The sequence below is a fragment of the Aptenodytes forsteri genome, unplaced genomic scaffold (assembly GCF_000699145.1).
Source record: "Aptenodytes forsteri isolate BGI_AS27 unplaced genomic scaffold, ASM69914v1 Scaffold443, whole genome shotgun sequence".
NCBI classification, from domain to species: domain Eukaryota; kingdom Metazoa; phylum Chordata; class Aves; order Sphenisciformes; family Spheniscidae; genus Aptenodytes; species Aptenodytes forsteri.
The window spans coordinates 599535-620293 of NW_008794170.1; the positions used below are offsets into that span (position 1 = coordinate 599535).

The 20759-nt window shown below is 41.8% G+C and overlaps 1 protein-coding gene across 1 annotated transcript in view; it reads right to left on the reverse strand.

Annotated features, from left to right (window-relative positions):
• HDAC4 (histone deacetylase 4) overlaps positions 1–20759 on the reverse strand; it is a 242649-nt gene that overhangs the window by 63826 nt on the left and 158064 nt on the right. Inside the window, exons 8-12 of the mRNA XM_009281930.1 lie at positions 19568–19699; positions 16474–16586; positions 11395–11511; positions 11109–11307; positions 7461–7690 (exon numbers count right to left, since the gene is read on the reverse strand). Coding sequence (XP_009280205.1) covers positions 7461–7690; positions 11109–11307; positions 11395–11511; positions 16474–16586; positions 19568–19699 — 791 coding nt within the window. The remainder of the gene's footprint in view (positions 1–7460; positions 7691–11108; positions 11308–11394; positions 11512–16473; positions 16587–19567; positions 19700–20759) is intronic.

Sequence of the window (20759 nt, forward strand, 5' to 3'; positions counted from 1 at the left end):
TACGTGTATCCCAGGTCCATTGAAACTCCCTAAAAATCTTCCATTTTTGCAATTTTATGAACATGTGCTCGTGTAATTTAAGAAAGCCTAAGGTAATTGAAGTGCAAGGGAATGAATATGAAGTTAAGATAGCAATGAAAATGCTTAAAAATATATCTGAAATAGTAAACAATTACACAATCCACCATAAATAACTTCTCCTTCCCTTAATTAGCTCTCTATAGCATCCTTTGCTAAGAGGTTACTCCTCTATTTTCAAACACAGTTGCCTCTGGCTATCACATACTGCCACCATAAAACACTGTTAAAGGCACTGTCTCTCTAGCCTCGGACAGCTAACTACTTCAGTGCGGAAGAAACTATACATCTCTAGTCAGAAGCATTTTTAAAAGACTTGATACAGCTGGCAAGATTTCGTATCTACATCTTTGAAATACAAAGAACAAAGAAAAAAAAATCATAGCAACGTCAGGTCACAATACAAGGAAAAACAAAGAATTAATCATTTCTCTGTGAAATGCTTCATAAGGAAAAAAAGGCTGCATTTCTTTGCTAGTAAAATTTCAGGTCAGCTGGCATCTGGTATGTCTACCAGATACGACACGTCTACTGCTTCATGATACCTTCTCTGTAGTGATATGTTCTTAGGACACCCAAAACTTTGAAGATACTGCTAAAGAGGCTAGAAAAGTCTGTTTACTCATCACAGAGTAATGAAGAGTCCCCAACAGAAAAACGCTTGAGAAGCTCCTAGAAGAATATAACTAATACACTTTTTCTTTAGGCAACAAGTGTCACAGGGACCTGTCTGGTTCTAAAATGTGGCTGAAGAGCTCCTTGGAGCAGAAGCAGAGCTGATGAAATTCCATAGGACTGTACAGCAAAGCTTCCTATCTGGACAGACCAACTCTGACAAAGTTGTGCACCTCTGAATCTTTCTCCTAAGACAACAAGCAGTTACAAAAGACATTTCTGGTCCTGCACAATTAAAAGGCCAAGGCTCCTTCAACACTGAACCTCAGTTATCAGAGACTGACAGAGATGAAAGTTGGGCATGACTAAGTAAAACTTGAGATAGATCTATTCTCAAGATTTTTTCCAGTTTAGGAGTCCAACACAGGAACATGGCATTTCTCCAATGTTGCTCATCACGGTAATGGTTACTGAAAGTAGAGAACAAGTTTGAATCACTGAGGGGACTGCTTTAAAATATGAAATTAATAACAGTCTTGTGGAAAAGGGCATCTCTGCTGGAGGGAATACCTCAGTCATGCCCTTCAGAGACTTCAGTGTTGCTGGACAGACTGATGTGCATCAAAGGGTACAGGCTGGAGGCTGAAAACAACCACACACACCTTCAAAATTTAGGATAAATCGTCACATTTCCATACAAGTCATCCAGGGTTATCTACAGGGAGTAGAAGCTCAGAGATCATACTTGACAACATGCCAAAACCCCATTCCACTTTGCCAGATATTTATAGCTGGTCAAAACTTTGTGCAGATAGGGATATGCTGGTGGTTGAGACAGCACTACCATTGATAACTACCCAGTTTATATTCTGGGAAGTAGAGAGCATGCCCACTGGGGTGGAGTGACTTCCCTGTTTTGGGAGTGGGGTGGAGTAGCAGAAGGTAGCCTCAGCCTGTCCCGTGCTGGTAACGTCAACCTTGCAGAGTCCTGCTCCCCCTTGAACAGCATTGTGGGGAACACAGGCGTTAGTGGGGTGACACAGCGCGTCTCACTGACCAGAGGAAGAGAGAAGCCAGGAAGCAAGGGGAGGACACCAGACTGGCTCAGCCCTGCCCATGCCATGCTGTGCAGAAGCAAGCAGAAACCTCCCTTTCTTCCTTCTGGAGATCAAGGACAAACTCAGGGAAGAAAGAGAACAACTCTGGATAGCTGGAGAGACAGCTTTGGTAAAAACGAGAAAAACCAGAGGGAAAAAAAGAGATAATAAAAGCTCAGCTCAAAAATATCCTGAGACAGACAGCCAAAAAATGTTGGTCTCAAGGATGTGGCTAGGAATTGAGAGGTGGGAGGTAGGTGGTGTGGAGCGGGTACACCAGCTGGGATGCTCAAGAGAAAGGAGAGCACTAGCAGAGAGGCATAAGGCAAGAGTGCATCTACAGGGGAGTGGACATGCTTGTGGACAAGTGCTTGGAGAAGAAAACATATTGCTGGGGGCTTGAATTAATCACTCGGAAATGATAACATGAGCCCTGCTCTTCTGGCTATCGATATGACTCTTCCCACGTGAGGTACCCCTTACAGAGCAGGGAAATCCTAATTTTTAACTCTTATAGACCAAAGAGAAACAAGAGATGATAAAGATGATGGGGAGAGGCAGAGTTGGGCGTAGGCCACGTAGGGAGCTGGCAGAGCCTTCTGCAGCAAAGAAAAATCTCTTTTTTTTTTTTTCCTGAAGTGATGAGACAGCAGGAAAAATGTAACTGTCTGAGGCAGCCTACCTGCTGGAAGAACCACGAGACTGGTGGCCTCTGTGCCTAGACAAGAGGGAACGACCCAACTGTAATGAATCAAAGAAGAGGGACTGCCTGGAGGGGAAAAGGAGGGGGAGCAAGAAGCAAACACCCTGGCACCAGCAGAAGCTGTTTTCTTCCCCTGTCCCCCGCCTCTCAAATAATTGGAGTTATGGGCTTGATTATATCAGGTACACATCTACATATCGCCAGATCTGCAGCAACAGACACCCCGCAGAACAATGTCCCCTGGCAAAACCACTTAACAGCATTTAGGCAGTAACAGGTGTGACGATGCACAAGCACACGAATGCCAAGCGTCTCATGTCCTGTTGAACGGTATTTCATATTCAACTGAGACACTTAGCAGGAATGCTGAAGGAGGTTTTCTGGAGATCTTTTTCAATACTTGTAATATACAAAGTTTCGTCTGGGTGCTTCAAACACAGGCTTCCCTTAAACTGTTCAAAGGGTAATAGCCCTATTTGAATGCTGTGCAATACAACCTAATACACTGTATTTTTCTAATATTACAAATGAAACATTACATATGAAAAGCTACTCCAGCAGTCACTTGAGGCTAAATAGTTAACGTGTTCCAAAAAAGAAAAAAAAAAAATCAGGAAATAGCAAGGTTAAATTCTAGGTGTTAATAAAAATGTATACACCCAACGCTGCTGCTCCAGACAAGTTGAGGCACTGTAGTCAGGCGTATATATGTTGCCATATATATGCCACAGCAGGAGAAACACCTCACTTTCCAGAGTGTGCTACAAATGGGGTTTACTCAGAAGAACCATAATTTGACCACAGAAGCTCAGTGTTAATCTACTTAACAGTACAATTCAGGGCTAAAAGGGAGATTATCTGTTCTAGTAAGGCTTCGTGAATTATATATCCAGGGGACTCATCTTCACTATGGAAAGGTAAAAAGTTGAGTTTTCCAGCATAGAATTTACAGAAATCTCCTTTGTGTATTTTTCTTTAGAAAGAGAATTGCTGCTTCAAGACCTATCATGCTGAAAAGCTAACACTTTTAACTCAAAATACCTGGAGTCTGCTCAGAGAACAGCATCCTACTTTACCTTGTTCGCTGTCATGACAAAAATACCCCCCACAAATGCCGACCTCCAAATGCCACAGAGAACCATGAGCATACCACAGCTCGTCTCTCTCGTATATAAAAGACTAAAATTTGCATCTTAAAAGAGACTGAAGTCTGCAGAGAAACTGTAATTGCTGAAGATAAAATGATATTGGGATTGCTGCATATATTTATTGTATGGCAAAACAAGCCCCCTCGCCCAGCAAAGCTCCTCCGACCATGGTGAAAAACCATTCCCAAGGTTTGAACATTAAATACACAAAAAAGTGGGAAACACAAGCGCATGTTCCCCATGTAATTTCAGGTCAGTGCTCCCATACACCTGCATTAATGTATAGCTTTTATTTTCAGGACTGTTTACTATTTACTATTTTAGGACACATGCCTCATTCTGATCAAAGGTTGCACCAAGCTCAATTAGCAAGAATTGATTCAGTATCTTATCCTGAATTTCATTTAATGTCTCAAACCCTGGTTCTGAAGAAGTTGTTGATTTCTACATACGGTTTTGCAGTGCGATCACTAGAGCACACGAGTGCTCTGCAAATGTTAGCACATCTGTGTTCACAATGACTTGACGGCAGGCAGGGAACAGAGCTGCTCCATGCCATCAAATGCACAGCTGGGGCAGAGATTATGAAACCCCACTGGATGGAGGTTTCGATATCATACTGTTGATTTTAAGATTACATGTTTTAGGTGTGCAAGCACACCTCTGCAGCTAGCAGTTCCATTTCCCTGTCATGCAAACAGCATGGAGAAGATGAGTGCGCCGCTGCAAGCTGCCCGCTGGCTGGATCCACTCAGTGGGACACAGCTCTGCAGCAGAGAGGAGAAAGCCAATTCCCTGCCACGGCATCAAGCTGCCTTAGCCCTAAGGCCGCATCTTTCCCTCTTCCACTCCTGATGTGTCCTCTGATTTCTGCAACAAATGAGGCAGCACGCCACTGGAGAGCAGCCTCACTCTTACCCTTCTCTGTACTACATTCAGAGTCTTGTAAAAGAGATACCACTTGATTATCAAAAATTGGATCAAAAAGATGCGAAAAAAGAAAAAGTGAGCAAGACTTGCATGGGAAACTTAACCACTCCCATTGTCCTAGCTCAAGTGCTCAGTGTGGCAACTTCAGTAATGCTCTTTTCATTTATGCATGTCTATCTCGTCCCCATTTTGGGGGGGCATTGTGTGGTTTTTGTGTGTGTGTTTTTTTCCCCTCCTTAAAGCAAATGCAAATGTCACCACCAGGTGACAACATGAACACCACATGAGCAGGGCTGGGACCCTCATTTTCCATACAGAGCCTTGCAGTGAGCCAGGGGAGTCACTCTCAGCGAGCCAGCTCCCAAATGGGATGAACCATGTGCTTCGCTATGCTCAAGCGATCCCCAGTTTGCCACCAACAGTGGTAGACCAAGGACTTCAGAGCCCATGCTGGAAAGGATCGCACCCCAGGGAGCACACTCCCCTCCAGTCACACCAAGGAGCCCTGTCCCTTCTTTGGACCCATCCCACCCAACCCATCCCCTCTGCACTCTCCTTCCCTACCCAGTCACCCACCCTGTCCTCGTTTGTCCAATTCCAAGTTACTGCTCCAAAGCTTCCAGCACCGAGGCTTCACAGCCAAATGCCCTAGATGATTATTCTTATTATTTTTAATCAGGAGCAAAACAACATATTTTTCCTTAGTCGCCTTCTTGGAAACAGCAAGACTTGTTTTGGCTGCAATCTTCTCAAAAATTTCATCTGATGTAGACACCTAACAGGGAAAGTTTAAGGCCAAAATCTTAAAGTTCAGAAAAATCACAGGCAACTGAAAACAGCCTCGTATTATATTCAGGAAATCCAACACAACCTTAACAGACACTGCTGTCAGTTCTGCTAATAATTAAAAGGCAGCAATCTATTACATTATTTTTAGTTGTGCCCTTACTCTCCTACACACGAGGGTCTTAAAATATCTGTGTGTCTGGGAAAAGGCTTTTTCCATGTCAGCACTTGGATGCTATCCCACAGGATAAATTTGCCACACGCATACAGCACTAGTACCGACATAATTTTAACTCATTACTTATATAAATCAAACACAGGGAAATCGCCCCTGTGCAATCAGTTTAATTACACTCCCCCCCACCCCCCGCCTGCCTCTGCCATGGATGTGATAGATCACAGCTCTAACAAAGCTGAAATTCAGAGTGCTGCGGGAGGACTTGCTCAGCTCAGGTCACACACACTCTCCAGCTCCTGGGAGGTCCAAGCGAAAGTCTGAATGAGTTCAGCGGGTACGTCACGGTGAAGTCTTCGGACGCTTACAAGAGTTGGCAATGGAAAAGCCTTAAAAACCTCAAAGAAACAAACTGCCGAGCTGACATTTATTTCCGAACAAAGAAACCCTACCTAGCGCCCCGTGTCCGATGATCCTGGTCAAGAAGCGTGTTTGGAGGGGGGTAAGGGAAATTTCTATGGCAGCAGCAGCTCCCCACCACCCCGGTGTGCAGGGCTGAATGAGGTCCAGGGCTGGCACACGTGGTGCGCGGTGGCAGCTCTCCAAAAGTACATGATTGACGTCAGTAACTTGTGTAATCATCCTTAGCCTGAGTCTATAAACAAAGTTTTGGGGGGTTGTGGTTTTTTTGGTTTGTTGTTTTTTTTTTTTTTTAAATCCAGCTCTCGGTAGTTGTATTTTCTCATAGGACTGGAACAGTGAAAATATTTGGAGAAACCTCCACCATAAATTAAACTGGAGCGATCTGAAAGGTCTGCCTGCCATCGAACTTGTCCTCCCGAGCCTGAAACCTACTACTGGATTTGCTTGTTTCTTAAAGAAAGTCACCACTGGAACTCCTTGAGAAAAGTCTTTAGAAAGCCTCAAAACAGTACAAATCAGAGTCAGAAAAATATCACAGTGATTATGATAGATTTCCCCCTTCCCCAACAGCCTTTTTATATTGCAAGTCTACCAACAGACTGTGATTTTGTCTTTTTTAATGCATGCCCAATGCGATCATCTCGAAGCAGCTTTGTTTCAGCTTCATTGTAATATTGGGATGCCCAGACAGATGATTTTGGCTACACAGCAATTGCAAAATCTGTGCACTGATGAATGGTGCTCTGCAATGTTCACCTGACGTTCTCAAAGTGATTTACAAAAAGCAAGATAATAAATATAGTGCTTGCTTTCTTCAAAGCAATTTTTGAATCACATCTAATTGATCTTCAAAACAACCTCTGCAGGATGCAATACTGTCCTCATTTTCGGGAGAAGAAATGGATAGGACACTGTAATGCTTTACACAGGGACGTAGTTAAGAGAATCTGGACTGGAGATGGGAACAGCTTTTTTCTTTCCAAAGGTAATTCCAGTGAAAAATGCCTCAGTAAATGTGAATATCTTCACTTGCAATTATTTTCTGGTGTTGTCATGTCTGAAATCCCTCGCTTTTAATTTTTTTCTCAAATCCATATTACTTGCTCCTTCTCCCTTTCAAACTGAATATATACACAGTAGGTATTTTCCCCATATTTCCTGACAGCATTTTATGTTTTCTGCTACAAAACTGACAAAAGATCCTGATGTGGATGAACGGCAACAGTGGCAACTTTAAAAAGTATTACTGGAAAGCCAGAAGTTTGAACTGTACTACCTTTCCACTGTCTGTGACACGGGTATTGATCCTCACCTTGGTGATGGATGTCCACATCCTTGTTGATGTATTTCTCAAAATCATGAAAAAGAGGTTCAAGGATGGAGGCCAGTTGGTTATGGAGGTGGAGACCACATACATTACCACACAAGAAACTCTGAAAGAGTGTCGCCTAAAGTTGGTATTGATGTTGTATGAGGAAGAAAGACTTTAAAAGCGTCATGCCTACCTTGTTGATGTGCAGTTGCTGTTGCTGGAATTGCTGTTTGTGTTTCTCCAAGAACTGCTGGTGCTGCTGCTGGATCACTAACTGCTGGAGGGCCTGGGCGTTCTGGGGAAGGGGAGCAGACTGCGTGCGCCCCAGCGGGCGATGCTGCCGGAGTTTGTGTATTGAAGGGGAGACCCGTTCTCCACCAACCAGAGACTGTGCATGGAGGGGCAGTCCTGAAAGATACCAGTCTGAAGATAATATGGAGGAAAAAACAGCAGAGAAGAAAAAAAGGAAGAAGAAAGGAAGGGAGAAAACGGCTGTTGAGTAACGCTGATGGTGACAATGATATATAACCTTAAAACCAGCCACCTCGCCATTTACAGCTGAAGCATCCTTAAAAGAGAACAGAAAACAATTAATTACCATTGGATGGAGTAATACTTTGCTTTCTTTTGAATTGTTTGTTTACTCAGAGACCCTAGGGAAAGGTTTAATTTCTTAAAATCAGTGATACCTTACAGACCCTTCCATCGCTCAGTGGGTGACATGAATTACGATCACAGTTGTAGTTTGGAGAAGTTAGTCTTACAGTTTGCGTTGGTATAGGAAGTAATCCCAGGTTCATTTCTAGGAAAGTACCAACCCAAGCTGCCACCCCGCAGCATCCAGCAATTATACCTTACGGGGGCTCACTGGATATGCTGAAGGACGATGGATGCTGATGAAGCTGCTTCTCACTCTAGACCACCTAGGGAAGCATGTCTGCCCTTGGCTGTGCTATACCCCACCACACAGAAATGACTAGGGATGAAAACTTCCACGGGATAAACCCCTGACCAGGTTTGTGTTGGAAAAAGGCACTCCCTTGAAGTATTTCAGGAATATGGGAGCCATCAGGCTTCATTATTTCTGTAAAAAGAAGGTAAGTTAGAGGCCAAGACGACAAATAGCTGGAATTGTTTCCATCACTGTCCTTTGTATACATGCTAGTAACTTAATGAAAACACAAGGTTATTTTGGGATAACTTGTGTTACTCACATGCCCTTGGCAATTTGGGTGTCTCTGATGACTACCATGTGAAATACTTATTTGAGCTCCGGTAAGGGCATGTCTTTAGGAAGTGTCTTGTCTTTTTAGCTGTTCTTGGGGTAAACCAGTTCTTGCTCTGCTCTTTGAAAACATACCTTCACATACTTCTTAGAAAGCTGGGACACAAAGACATGCCCAACACAAAGCCCAACCCAAGGGTGGAGTTGCTGAGGATAAGCCTTTACTTTTGCTCATTACACCTTGGGATAGAAAGGCATCACTAGTGTGAAGTGCTGTTTCCCTAATGTGGACAAGGCCGCACACACTTTTAGGAAAAAAGTACGCTTTTGCTTTACCTCATTGTATAAAACAAACTAAAGACTCCACAAGTGGTCAGTAACATTCAGAAATACTGCCCAGTTCAAGGGTCAGAGAAGTTGTATCTTCTCTTTCTTCAGTCTTTGGTTGGGAAGAGAGAGAAGCTGCCTAAAAGTCTGCAGCCAGCTGAATACAGTGGATAAGAAACACCTTGACATTTCTGTCCCAGGACATTACCTCCTTTTCCCACTGATTCACAGAACCGCCCTACGTGGAAGAAACTGACTCATTTAAAAGCCTCTCTTCTTGGGGAAAGATTTACCGAGTTTCTCCCACACTTTGCTTTTCTGAAAAGAATCATGTAAAAGGGTATCTTATTTTATAAATGAGTGTCTCTATAAACATGTGTGTATACAGACACACAGATATGTCTCTCTGTGTGCATATGAATATATGAATAATTCGGAAAGATGTGGTCCATTTCCCTTATAGCACAGTTCCTCTTACCAAAAGTTCAAAACTAGACAGCAGAGGAAGGCATCCTATACAGTTTGCATAGGACACCTTGGAAGACTACCCTCCTCCAAGCGAATGACCAAGGTCCCCCTGTGAAAGCTTTCCAGGGAGACACCTTGTTCCTACTCCAGACATACATGTCAACGTGAAGGATATTATCCAGAGTGATCTGTCACAAGAGGAACGGCAGACCTAAGGAATTCTGCTCGTTTCCCAAAACCCCCACATCTACTTTCCAGCACAGAAAGAGCATGCCATCGTGCTGGATCATTTTGCAGCTGTCAGGAGACTATCTTCAGAGCTGAAGGCTATCAGCAGAATACTAATAAACTCCATTTTGCTTCCAAGGAAGTTTGAAGTACTAACTGTAGTTTGGCAGCCAGTCCACTTAGGGCTTTTGAGACCCTGTGTTAGCTCGCTCTCTTTCAGTTGCTGCATCTGGAACGTGTGTTTCTTCCTGTTGCTCTGTTGTATAGTGAATATTTCTCCTAAGTGTTGGTTTATAACATGTTGTACTCACTCTGAAAACACCGCACGTAGCAGGTGGACTAGAAGGAATACACTTGGAAGCAAACACAATACACTGTAAAGTGAGGAAAGCTTTGAGAGAGGTCAAATAGGAAACAGAACAGCGCTTCTTCCTACATGTGCTTCAAAGCAAACACCAGCACGAACAGAAAAGGTTTCAGTGATAGGATAAGAGGGGAAATCTTCCCCAATGGCTCTTCATCAACAGACCTTGGGCAAAGGGCAACTGGTGAAGAGCCATGTCATGACTCTGGGTAACCTCGTCATGCCACAGCAACCATGGCAGAAGGAGGCAACAGAAAATTATGTAAAGGTTCAAAGAATCTGCACACACCGCTCTCACAGCTCTGAGTGCTGGCTAAATACCACACTTCTGCGCTTCAGCTTCCCCATATGTACATGCTTGTAAGCTTATCACAACCCCACGTATATTCCTGGGATGTGAATGTAAAACCAGACACAAGCCAATCCAGAGCCATGCCGGAATGCTTCAGTGATCAACATCTCTCAAGAGTTTCCATTAAAAATGGAATGAAAGAAATAAAAATGAACATGTCTATAACTTACACAGAACATCCTTTGTCCCAACATTACACACTGTACAACAGAAATGCATCCTACTGGGTATTATTGCTTTGAATCAACCCTATTTATAGAAATATGCCTTCCCACAGGTACTTAATTCTGAAAATATGACACAGGGAATGATTCAAAGCAATTAGCATACTGAAAATGTAACATATACAAACAAATACAATCTGTTTGAATGCAGTTGATTTTGCCATGTTTTTGCCATTTATAATAATGATGAAAAGCAAGTGTTTTAATCTGAGATTTTGTAAATGCGTGCCTTTCATATACAGAATAGAAACCATCCGTGATAAACAGGAAGGGTAATCATAAGACACAATGTTTTTGTCTCCACTTTAATCTAAAGTGGTTAGAACTCTAACTATATAGTTTTAAATTGTGACCTACAAATTTATGCTTTACTTATGGAAGTAAATACTATTTATTTTCATTTTGCCAAAATGACAAGGCAGCTTCCCCCTACCTCTAGATGAGGTGGGCAACCTCTGATTTTGCAAATGCCACCACTATCTAACGTATCAACAAACGCATCCTAAAGGTTGTATGTTATACCTACAGAATGTACAAATGATGCGGTATCTCTTTTGTACAAGAGAACAGACTTTACAAAAAACCAACAGATGTCACTTGCTCTCTTTCCCCAGCCGGGACTGAGTTTTGCACATCATCTACGTAGCGCTCACCTGTGACTAAGGGAGTTTGTGCAGTTGGCTGTTCCAGTAAGACCATGTGTTGCAGAAGAGGGTTATGTGCAGTTCCTCCATCTCTTTCCAACGTTGTAGTGCTCAAGTAGGGAGTGAGGTGAGTGCCAGGAAATAAAGAGATCCGCTGCTGTAAGGTTGGGATAGTAAGTCTCTCCGCATCCTGCTGTGCTGATCCTCCCTGCAAATGCACAATTGATGGCATAGCGGGTTAAGGGATAAATTGGTGCAAGCAACATTTCAAAGGCTGCATCCCCCCACCACTTACGCTGGAAGGGCCAGTCGCAGGCAGTCCTAACGTGATGTTGGGCAAAGAAGGAGATGTGTAGAGTGGAAGCTGTGTTACCGAGCCTTCACGATTCACAAGTCTGTGAGCCAGGCTGGTCTGGAAACAAAATGAAGAACATTGTCCTGGTGAGAGAGCATCCACAGATTGGATCAAGGACACAGTACACTTGCTGTGAGGACACATCAGAAACATAGAGCTGACACTGGAAACACTGAACAGGGGAGCTAAGCTGAGCTTCAGATCCAGCCTAAATAGGCACAGACTAGGTGCATGCCCTGAACACTGCTGCCGTGGCCACACAGGGGCGACGAGACCAGGATAACCAACACAGGGATGATCTCGCTCTATAACTGCCACCAACATCGCTGCCCTACAGAGAAACCTTTTACAGTTTATTTGATCTTTCTTGGAGACTAAAGATCACCCCTGCACCCTCACCGGTAACTCTGCTTCTGCTCAGTCTTCACGTAGCGCCACTACAAAAAGCTTTTGCAAGGAAGATTTAACAGCTTGCTTGTCCTTCTCAAGTATTTGCCCTTTTAAAGCTAAACCAGATTACCTTAAAAAAAAAAAAAAAGGCATTACAATGGCTGTTGTTCTCTTTAGCAAATCACAGACAATTTATGCTATTTACTAGTGTGCTTTAGCTTAAATCAGACTTCAAAATTTCATCAAAAAGCCTTACGGTTGCATTTATGTAGCTATTTCCTGATTTTCAGGGTGAAATGCGAGATTTACTGAATTATCTTATGGCCATTTAAAGCAGGAACGCTTAAGTAAAAATACCTTTAATTTCAAAACAAGATTGATTTGAAATACGTGCTAGAAAACCCATTATAAAAATTACATTATTATAAACTGCCCGATTTTCCTGTTAGGAAACAAGTGTTCTGATCACCCTGAATTCTCTGCAGGTGATTTTCCAACTTAAATAAAATAGAGTACAGATTTCAAAAAGACTTTCTATAGAATTTCTACTGTTTAATTCAGGTGCTATTGTGAAAAAAGGGATTATGATTAACTTAATATTATACTATGGAACAATCTATACTGATGTAACAGATCTGAAGAATGGCTTTATACATTTTAGACCTAAATTCATAGTCCTCTAAGTCGATGAGACTTTGCAGGTTATTTTCCTGGTTGCAGGACTGGGGCAGCTCTGGATAATAAAAACCTATTTTTCTCCCTCAAAGACTCTAAGGTGAAACTTAAAAAACCCTGCAGCAACCTATTAGGGGAAAACAAAAAGCACGTAAGAACTAATACTGAAAACCAAACATTTTCTACAAAACAATCTTCAAAAGCAATCCTGCCTCCTTGATTAATCAAAATTTAACCGGACCAGCTGACAGCTTTAACAGGACACCCCACCTCTGCACCTGAGGTTGGTGCTGCCCATGCAAGAAGGACAGAAGGAGTAAAGCAGTGTTTGTCACCATTATCAGACACCAGGCTGCCTTTTCAAATGGACTCTTTGATATGCCACTAACTTGCCAGTCACTCTCTCAGTGTCCAACTTTGTCTAAATTCCTGACATTCAGCAAAGTCACCTAGTTTTCACACGACCTTGTGCAAAATTTCATCTACAAAGTGAATTTTTTCTTATTTCCTTTTGCCTTCTTGTGCTTTCATTAATGTCATTCAAGTTTATTGAAAATATATTACAGATCAGTTCTCCCGTAAAAAGAGTAAATCTGTTTTTAAGATGTCAGTTCACAATTTGCTGCCCCAAAGGAGAAAGTTTGTAGAGAGCATTTTGCTGTTGAGTGGTACCTGGTAAGGGCATGTGATTGTGCATATCCACACACCACTTCTTCCAAGTAATTATGAAAACTACTGGCAATTTAATTTAAATTATATAATGTTAGCATGCTACATAGAGAATAAGATAGTTATTGTCAGCAGAGTAATGAAATATTTTACTGATATCATAAACGAAACTACATCCATTTTCTCTTTGAACACTCAATACTCTGTAGTTGTGCCTCAAACTATCTCCTGGGGATTTGTTTTAAAAACAGTGAAGAGAAAAACGCAGCAGCTTGACGCTATCAGCGTATGATATTTAGCAGCATTATCATCACTTTAAATATACAGATCCCATCTATGGGTTGTACACAAACATTTTTTGAATTGCACAGAAGAGAACAATTTCAGCATGCACAATTTTCATCTGCAGTCAAGTACTTTTTATAGTCTTGTATCAACTGCAATGGCAATGAATATCATGCACCTTTCAGAGATGGAAAAACCTTAGATTTAAAAAATAGTATTTAAAAATAGATGTTGTCTATTTTAAAAGGAGGCAGAGAGCTGTAGTCTTTCCACACTGAAGGCAAGCACTGAAACTTAAGTAATGAACCCAGATACCATCTTCCAACATATCTGAAATGGTTCAAGATACCTAGTCTTGTAAACTGCAATGGCAATGAATATCATGCACCTTTCAGAGATGGAAAAACCTTAGATTTAAAAAATAGTATTTAAAAATAGATGTTGTCTATTTTAAAAGGAGGCAGAGAGCTGTAGTCTTTCCACACTGAAGGCAAGCACTGAAACTTAAGTAATGAACCCAGATACCATCTTCCAACATATCTGAAATGGTTCAAGATACCCAGCAAACTAAGAAGCAGAGAGACATATTTTTCATTTAAAATAAAACATGACGGTAAGCATGAAACACAAAGTTGGTAACATTATTTTTTTAGAAACGTTTAAATATTTCTAAACATCTAAAAGTGACAAACATGAAAAGCCTGGTCATTTAGCATTAAAGAAATCTCCAACACTTGGGCTACCACGTAATACTACTTCTGCTGAAGAAGAAGATTTTAAAGAAACCAAAACCCTACCTCGCCCAGTTATTTTTTCCCAAATGAACTTATATAGGCAAATGAATCAGCTAGTATCACACAACATGAAATGCTGGAATAAAGTGCAGAGTTATTTCTCCCCAAAAACAAATGCAAAGGACTAGGACATTTAGCTAAGCCATTCAAGTATGCCTGAAATGCTGGGAAGAGAACAGTTTGTGCAACAGGTTATCAATGTTCTGCTTGCCATCACACAGTGATTTATGTTTCATTCTGTTCTGTGATGGCAATGATCCAATATACTTAACACAGTCCTGGGCAGTTTTAAAATTGGAACTGCATAATCATTTGTATATTTTTTCCTATTTTCCAAAAACTATAAAAAGCGGAAAAAACCCTAGACATTGTTTTCAGGGAAATGAAAGCTAGATTTTCTTCCTCCTTTTCGCCTAGGTTGTTTGGAGACGGTACATCAAATACTGCTCTGTATTATGTTAAAATTCAAGATGAACACGCTTCTTTCCTTGCATGCAGTGGCATCACTGTGAATTACCCACTGCGGTACAGTTGCAAAAGAGGCAATGACAACTCCCAGGGAAAGGCTTTGGCAGTACAGGGATTTTTTTCCAAATAGTCTGCCCTGCTCATGCCTCAGCCTAACTTACGAAATTGCTGCATTACAAGCAGTTGATGAAAAGAGTTTTTCTTACAGTCTGTGTCCATTTTACTAGGTATTGGTGGTCTAGTCACAGATGATTAGCCCAAATTGTTTACTTTAAAAATAAAATGGTTAAGGAGAATACTACAGCTTCACATTCACCTGCATGAGCTAACACTGACTTGCGGGAAGCTGCCTGCTCTGTTTATATCACAAGAAATTGTCAAATCCTCTAGTTTTTCCACCAGCAGTAATTGGGGATTTGCAGTTTGCTAAGTATAGACAAGACTGACAGCTCCTGGATCAGCAAAACCGGTAACTAAGCGCTAGTCTTCCTGGGGCTAACAGAAACGTACCTAAGATGTGCCCTCAGCTCAGCAGGTCTTCAGTTCTGCAAACCTGATAAATAACCCTGTATGTAACATACCTTTTCCCAGGTCTGCTCCAAGCTACTACATGGTCAGCGTGCATCTCAAAAGCCACGTCTCTTTAGAGCAGCTTCAGCTGTCGGTGTCAAGTGAATACTCCCCCTTACACTGTCTTAATCTTTACAATAATTGTCTAAATCTTGCAAGGTCTACAGTAGACTAGAGTGGATGTAGATGTCTGTTGGATAATTTGACATGGGAGAGGGTGGAGTAGAAGGCATACTCCCCATATTAAATGCTGTTACACTACATTAGAAATAAAAATAAAATGAAAATCTGTACACAACTAGAAAGCTTACATTTATACCTTAAGAAGCCCTTTTCATTCTAAATGACAATTTGGGAAGAACAAGCCCAAGCCTGTTTTTACAGTCCTGATGTTAAGACAGACACTATATCCATGGGGAGAACAGCTAATGGTAAGCTGGATAAAAAGAAATGCACCAGTAACATTACACAACCACACTGGTTTTCTCCATGAAAGGTTTATAGTGGGAGCCAGTTAACATGGCCCACACCCCAATATCTGCCCTTAGAAAAAGGTGGGCTTCAGTAACCCTGAACACAGGAGCTGCTGTGTTGAATTAAACCCCAGTTTACCCAGTCCAACACCCTGCCCTTGACATCCATAGCAGATGCCTCAAGTGATGGTGAAAGCTTATGGGATTATAAACTAGCACATGGCATCAGGCACCAAGCTTTCAAATCCCTAAGTGGGGAGGAAAAGGTTAAATCCATTCCCTTTAATGCAGTTCTGGATTGGTCATATTTAGACTAACCTACTGCACACAACAAATTCACCCTATGTACAATATATGAGAACAGATTCCCCAATTTTTAGAATACTTGCATTTGACCAGGAAATGCTCTTCATGCTTTACCTTGCTAAATCACTTTATTTTTACTCTCTCCTCACAAGAAAACCACTACAAGTTACCACAAGCAGCTTGTGAGCTGGCTCAAACTAGATTTAATAAACAGATCCTGTCAGCCCAGATTGAGAGGTAATTCCCAAAGTCAGCTCCAAGTCACGATCTGGGTTTGTTTTTTTTTTTAGTGTGGTGTGCACTGGTTTGTACGCCTAAATTCGTAAAACTCTGCAAAAACTGATTAGAAACCCAAGTGTCAAAAATCAGGGTGAGGAAGGACTCTGTACCTCTGCTTGAATACTCGTGACTGATCCTGCAATTCCATTCTCGGTGCTTATGTTATTGGAGCTGTTGTTTGGAGAGCTGGGACCAGATCCAGGAGCACTGTTGCATGCAGAGTCTAAAAACACATCCAAAACCAACTTTTAGCGTTACAAACAATCTCTGCGATGGTATTTAGACAGATAACAAACCCTCGAGTTTTGTTTCGGAGGAAAGCAATCCTCCTCCTCCCCATTTCCCCCCCCTAAATCTTCCCAGGGCTCTTAAAATACTGACAAACATTTTCAAATGGTCTGTCCAAGTACCTACTTACCATATTTATGTATTCTCCTCATGGGGATTTCTCTTATAGTATATTAATAACTTTAAATATGATTGGAAGATAATAAAAGACATGGAAGGCTTGAAGAGGCCAAACTGGATGATGTCAGATTGTCCTGCTTCATTTTTCTAGAAGTGCTTCTCTCACCCTCTTTAGCCTATAACCCTAACGACAACCTCTCACCACATATTGCATCAGACTTCACGCTGGAACAACCAGGGAACCACCTCAGAATTGACATTTTCCCGTGCAGGCTTCTGGTGCATCTGGATTTACTGGAAATACGCCGCCAGCACTGAGCCCTCACGCTGATTGTGCATGAGAGCTGGCCTCTGCTTTTATAAAGAAGCACCGAGATTTTCCAGTGCAGGTGAGCGGGCACGTGTGATATCCCTGTCCCCGTCACCTGGGAAGTGTTGACACCACGCTGGGTCCTCGGAGAAACATGACCTGCCTTGGGCTGCCCTTCACGCAGCACAGCAGCTCCCATGGCACTGAGCTGCCTAAAGCTGCCTGGGGACTGACTCACAAAGATGGTATTTTGCCAGGATGGCAAATTAAATTGTTTTAAGAGATTTAAAAGCTGCCTGAGTGACATGGGACTGGACGGACAACTGGCCATGGTCATGGCTGAGCACATTTTACAAAAATCAGGCAAAACTTGACAGGGTCCAACACAGTAAATCTGTTTCAAATCACTCCCTTTTTTTTTTTTTGGTAAGTGTTCTCCGCTCAGGGAGTAAAACACTTTCTCATTGTAAAGACCCAAGGCAGAGTTAATCCCCCCAAATAATTCTGTTATCACCTGAATGCTCAGAAAATCCTCTCAGCATTGTATATTTTATCAACACAGTCCCTGTGAACTCACTAACAAGAACCACAGAGATGACCAGCCTGAAATCAAAGCCTCGCCATTAATGATACAGAAATAATAACAAACAGTAACAGCACATGAAATTGCTACAGCCAGAAAACTTCCCTCAGAAGGTGTCTCACCTGGTGTATGGCACAGTCTCCAGTGTTTCTCCTTTTATTTTGGAAGATAAATAACTTTAAAACTTTTTTTCTGAACTTTCCTCCTCCCCAAGCACAGGATTTGCCCAATGCCAGAAGAACCTCCCAGCAGCTGCAATGGTTCAGGCTGCAGCAGTCTCATAATTGCTCTAGGACGCCCCAGTAGAAATAAAAGCCAGTTGTTACAATTTGGGAGATTTAAAAAAATTCTTTCTTTTGTGGCATCATTCTGAATGTACTATTTTGCTGTTTTGATCCTTGCAAGTACCTCCAGCAAAGTCACAAAAGAGATTTTTTTTTTTTACAAAAAGAAGCCTTATTGCTTTTTGTTGGCCATGCATTTGGGGAAGCATCTCGCTATAAAGAAAACTCAGCACTGAGTAACACCCAACTGAGCACCTAAAATTGATCTTCTCCATGGAAAGCAACTTCAGAACGCCTCAGTGTTTTGAAACAATATTATGATTGCATGGAAAATACATGCTTTTTCTGGGACCATGTCATTAGCTACAACATATTAGATCTTGTGTATATTACCTAGACAGAAAAAGTAGCTGGCACATTCAAACTGTGACTCTATGAAGATGTATTCTTCAAGAATTAAATGTAACTTCTATTCCCTGAAGTGGGACTTCTTTTAAAACTTATTTTCCATTCAAAAGTCCCCTCTTACTGTAACAATTCAGATATTTTTCTAGCCAGGCTCGAGGCTAGCTTCTTGAACCAGGTCCATGCTCAGTGAGAAGCTGGAGCTTCCACTGCCATTTCTGAAGGCATTACTGGGACCAAATGGTCAGCCATTAGGGCTTGATTTATCCTAAAAGCTGTGTGACATATAGCAATATATGAGGAGTGAAGTAAATTCCATTTTCAGATCTGATAAAAATTATGCTTAGCTGTTAAAATCATCTATTCCCTCTGCAAACAGAGAGGCTCTGACAGAGTGGTGCACAGCTGCCCCAGGGTCTGCCAAAACCACCCGGCTCTCTAAAGAGAGCTCACTTTGAGTTTCTTTGAATGATGACAGTGTGCCTTAAAGTGAGACAAAAGTCTGGAAAAGCTGTCACATAGTGGTACTTACACAGAGGCATCCCTAGATGGTGCTAAGAATTAACTTTATGGTAATCTATATCATCTACTTTACTCTGATCCCTCCTTACAAACTTTGCTCCCAGAAGAATATTATTTTTGAACAAGAAACTGTCAAATAAGTAGTCAGAAATATCAGCTATATATATAAAAAAAAGCCTTACATGTTTTAAAACTTCAGCATAATTACTTAACAAGGAACTATGGCAGTCTGCCCAAAGCCTAAACCAAACAGGGGTTGTAAAGCATTTACTGATGGAGGACGACAGCCGTGAATTATGGCCTCCCCGTGGATATTAATAGGATAACCTTTGAGAAATTTTATTTCTCAACAACCTGTTGCTGAAGATCATAGAAATGCTTGGGGAAAAAAAATAGCACTCTGGTGGCATATCTACATCTGTCTATGCATGTCTTAAAACAAACTACAAAAAAAGCTCACCGAGTTGTTAACGCTGTCTCAATAGATGGGTACCCAATGGACCAACACTGCTGATGCCCACCTGCATCACTCACTGCTGAACTCTGCCAACTTCATCCAGGTTTCACCAACATTGAGAGGCACACAAGAGATCCAGACTGCACAATTAACTGGATGCAGGAATTAATTTTGGAAAGGGACATCTCATTGAGTATGTGGCTGCCGGCACAGATTTGTTGCTTACCCGACATACCTGTGACATCCAGCGGGCGCTTCTTAAGAGCAGTAACCACTGGACCATCTTTTCTGCGCAAGAGGGGGCTGCTCCGTCTTTCAGCAACTTTTTGCTTTAGTCTGGATCGTAACTTCAGGTTGGGTTCAGATGCTGAACAGAAGAAGGAAAAGCAAACAGTGTTTTGGTTAATATTATTTCAGTAGTTTTTTACTCAACGCAAAGGCTGGGTTTCAGTTCAGCATTTGCAGAAGCCTAAACGAAATTAGTCATTTGATAGCATATATTTGGAACAAAGACTTTTTAATATAATGAACAGGTCCCAGCCTATGTTATATCTGAATTCACTGACAATGAAAGTCAATAGCATTTTAATTAAAAAATAATAACCATCTTGCAATGTCTTCTCTCAAGTGAAGACACAGACTTACAATCTGCTGTGAACTCATTTGGACTAGTGCAGAGAGCACCACTCACATCCCCCAGTTTCCTACCTCTGCCCAACTTGCTTCCAAACCAGTAGTAAACCTAACTCATGGGATCTAAAAAAAAAAAAAAAAAAAAAAAAATACAAGAATTGCAGTAGACAAATTTAATACCAAACTTTAAAACAGTGTAAAAACCTCACCCAGGGGTTTAAAAAAAAAAAAAAAAAAAATCAATACAGGAATTGGTGAGACAACTGAGATGCTGCTGTTTGGTCAGCATGGAGCATCACCGTGGGGCTGAGACACCATCTGCGACGTGTTGCTGAAATGGGCAGCTCCACACCCTTGGAGTCATCCGACCCCAGGGTGAGCTGGCTTAGGGAGGTACGCCAGGGGAGGGGGAAAGAAAATATCAAAATCAAACCCCACAACCAAAACAGGTGAATGTTTTCCTGCTGGTTCACCTCCCTGAAGCAACTCACCTTGGAGTCAGATGAGCTTGTGTCACCTGGAGCCAGTGTCAACTCAAGAAAAAGGGCATGAGAGCATGGCCAAGGTCAAAGCCAATGCCAGGGAGGAGAAGATTTGTTTATTTGGGGAGCAACTTGCTTACACCATCACAGCTGCAAAGTTAAACCATATCTAAAACCACATCAAATACTTTGAAAATTCAGGGCTGCCAAGGGTAGGTGCACATGTATTTCCTGAGACCACAGTCTGACTTGCTTTGTGTACATCATACCTTTGAGAGATTTTCTTAAAAACTTCTGCTGTACCCAAATCCT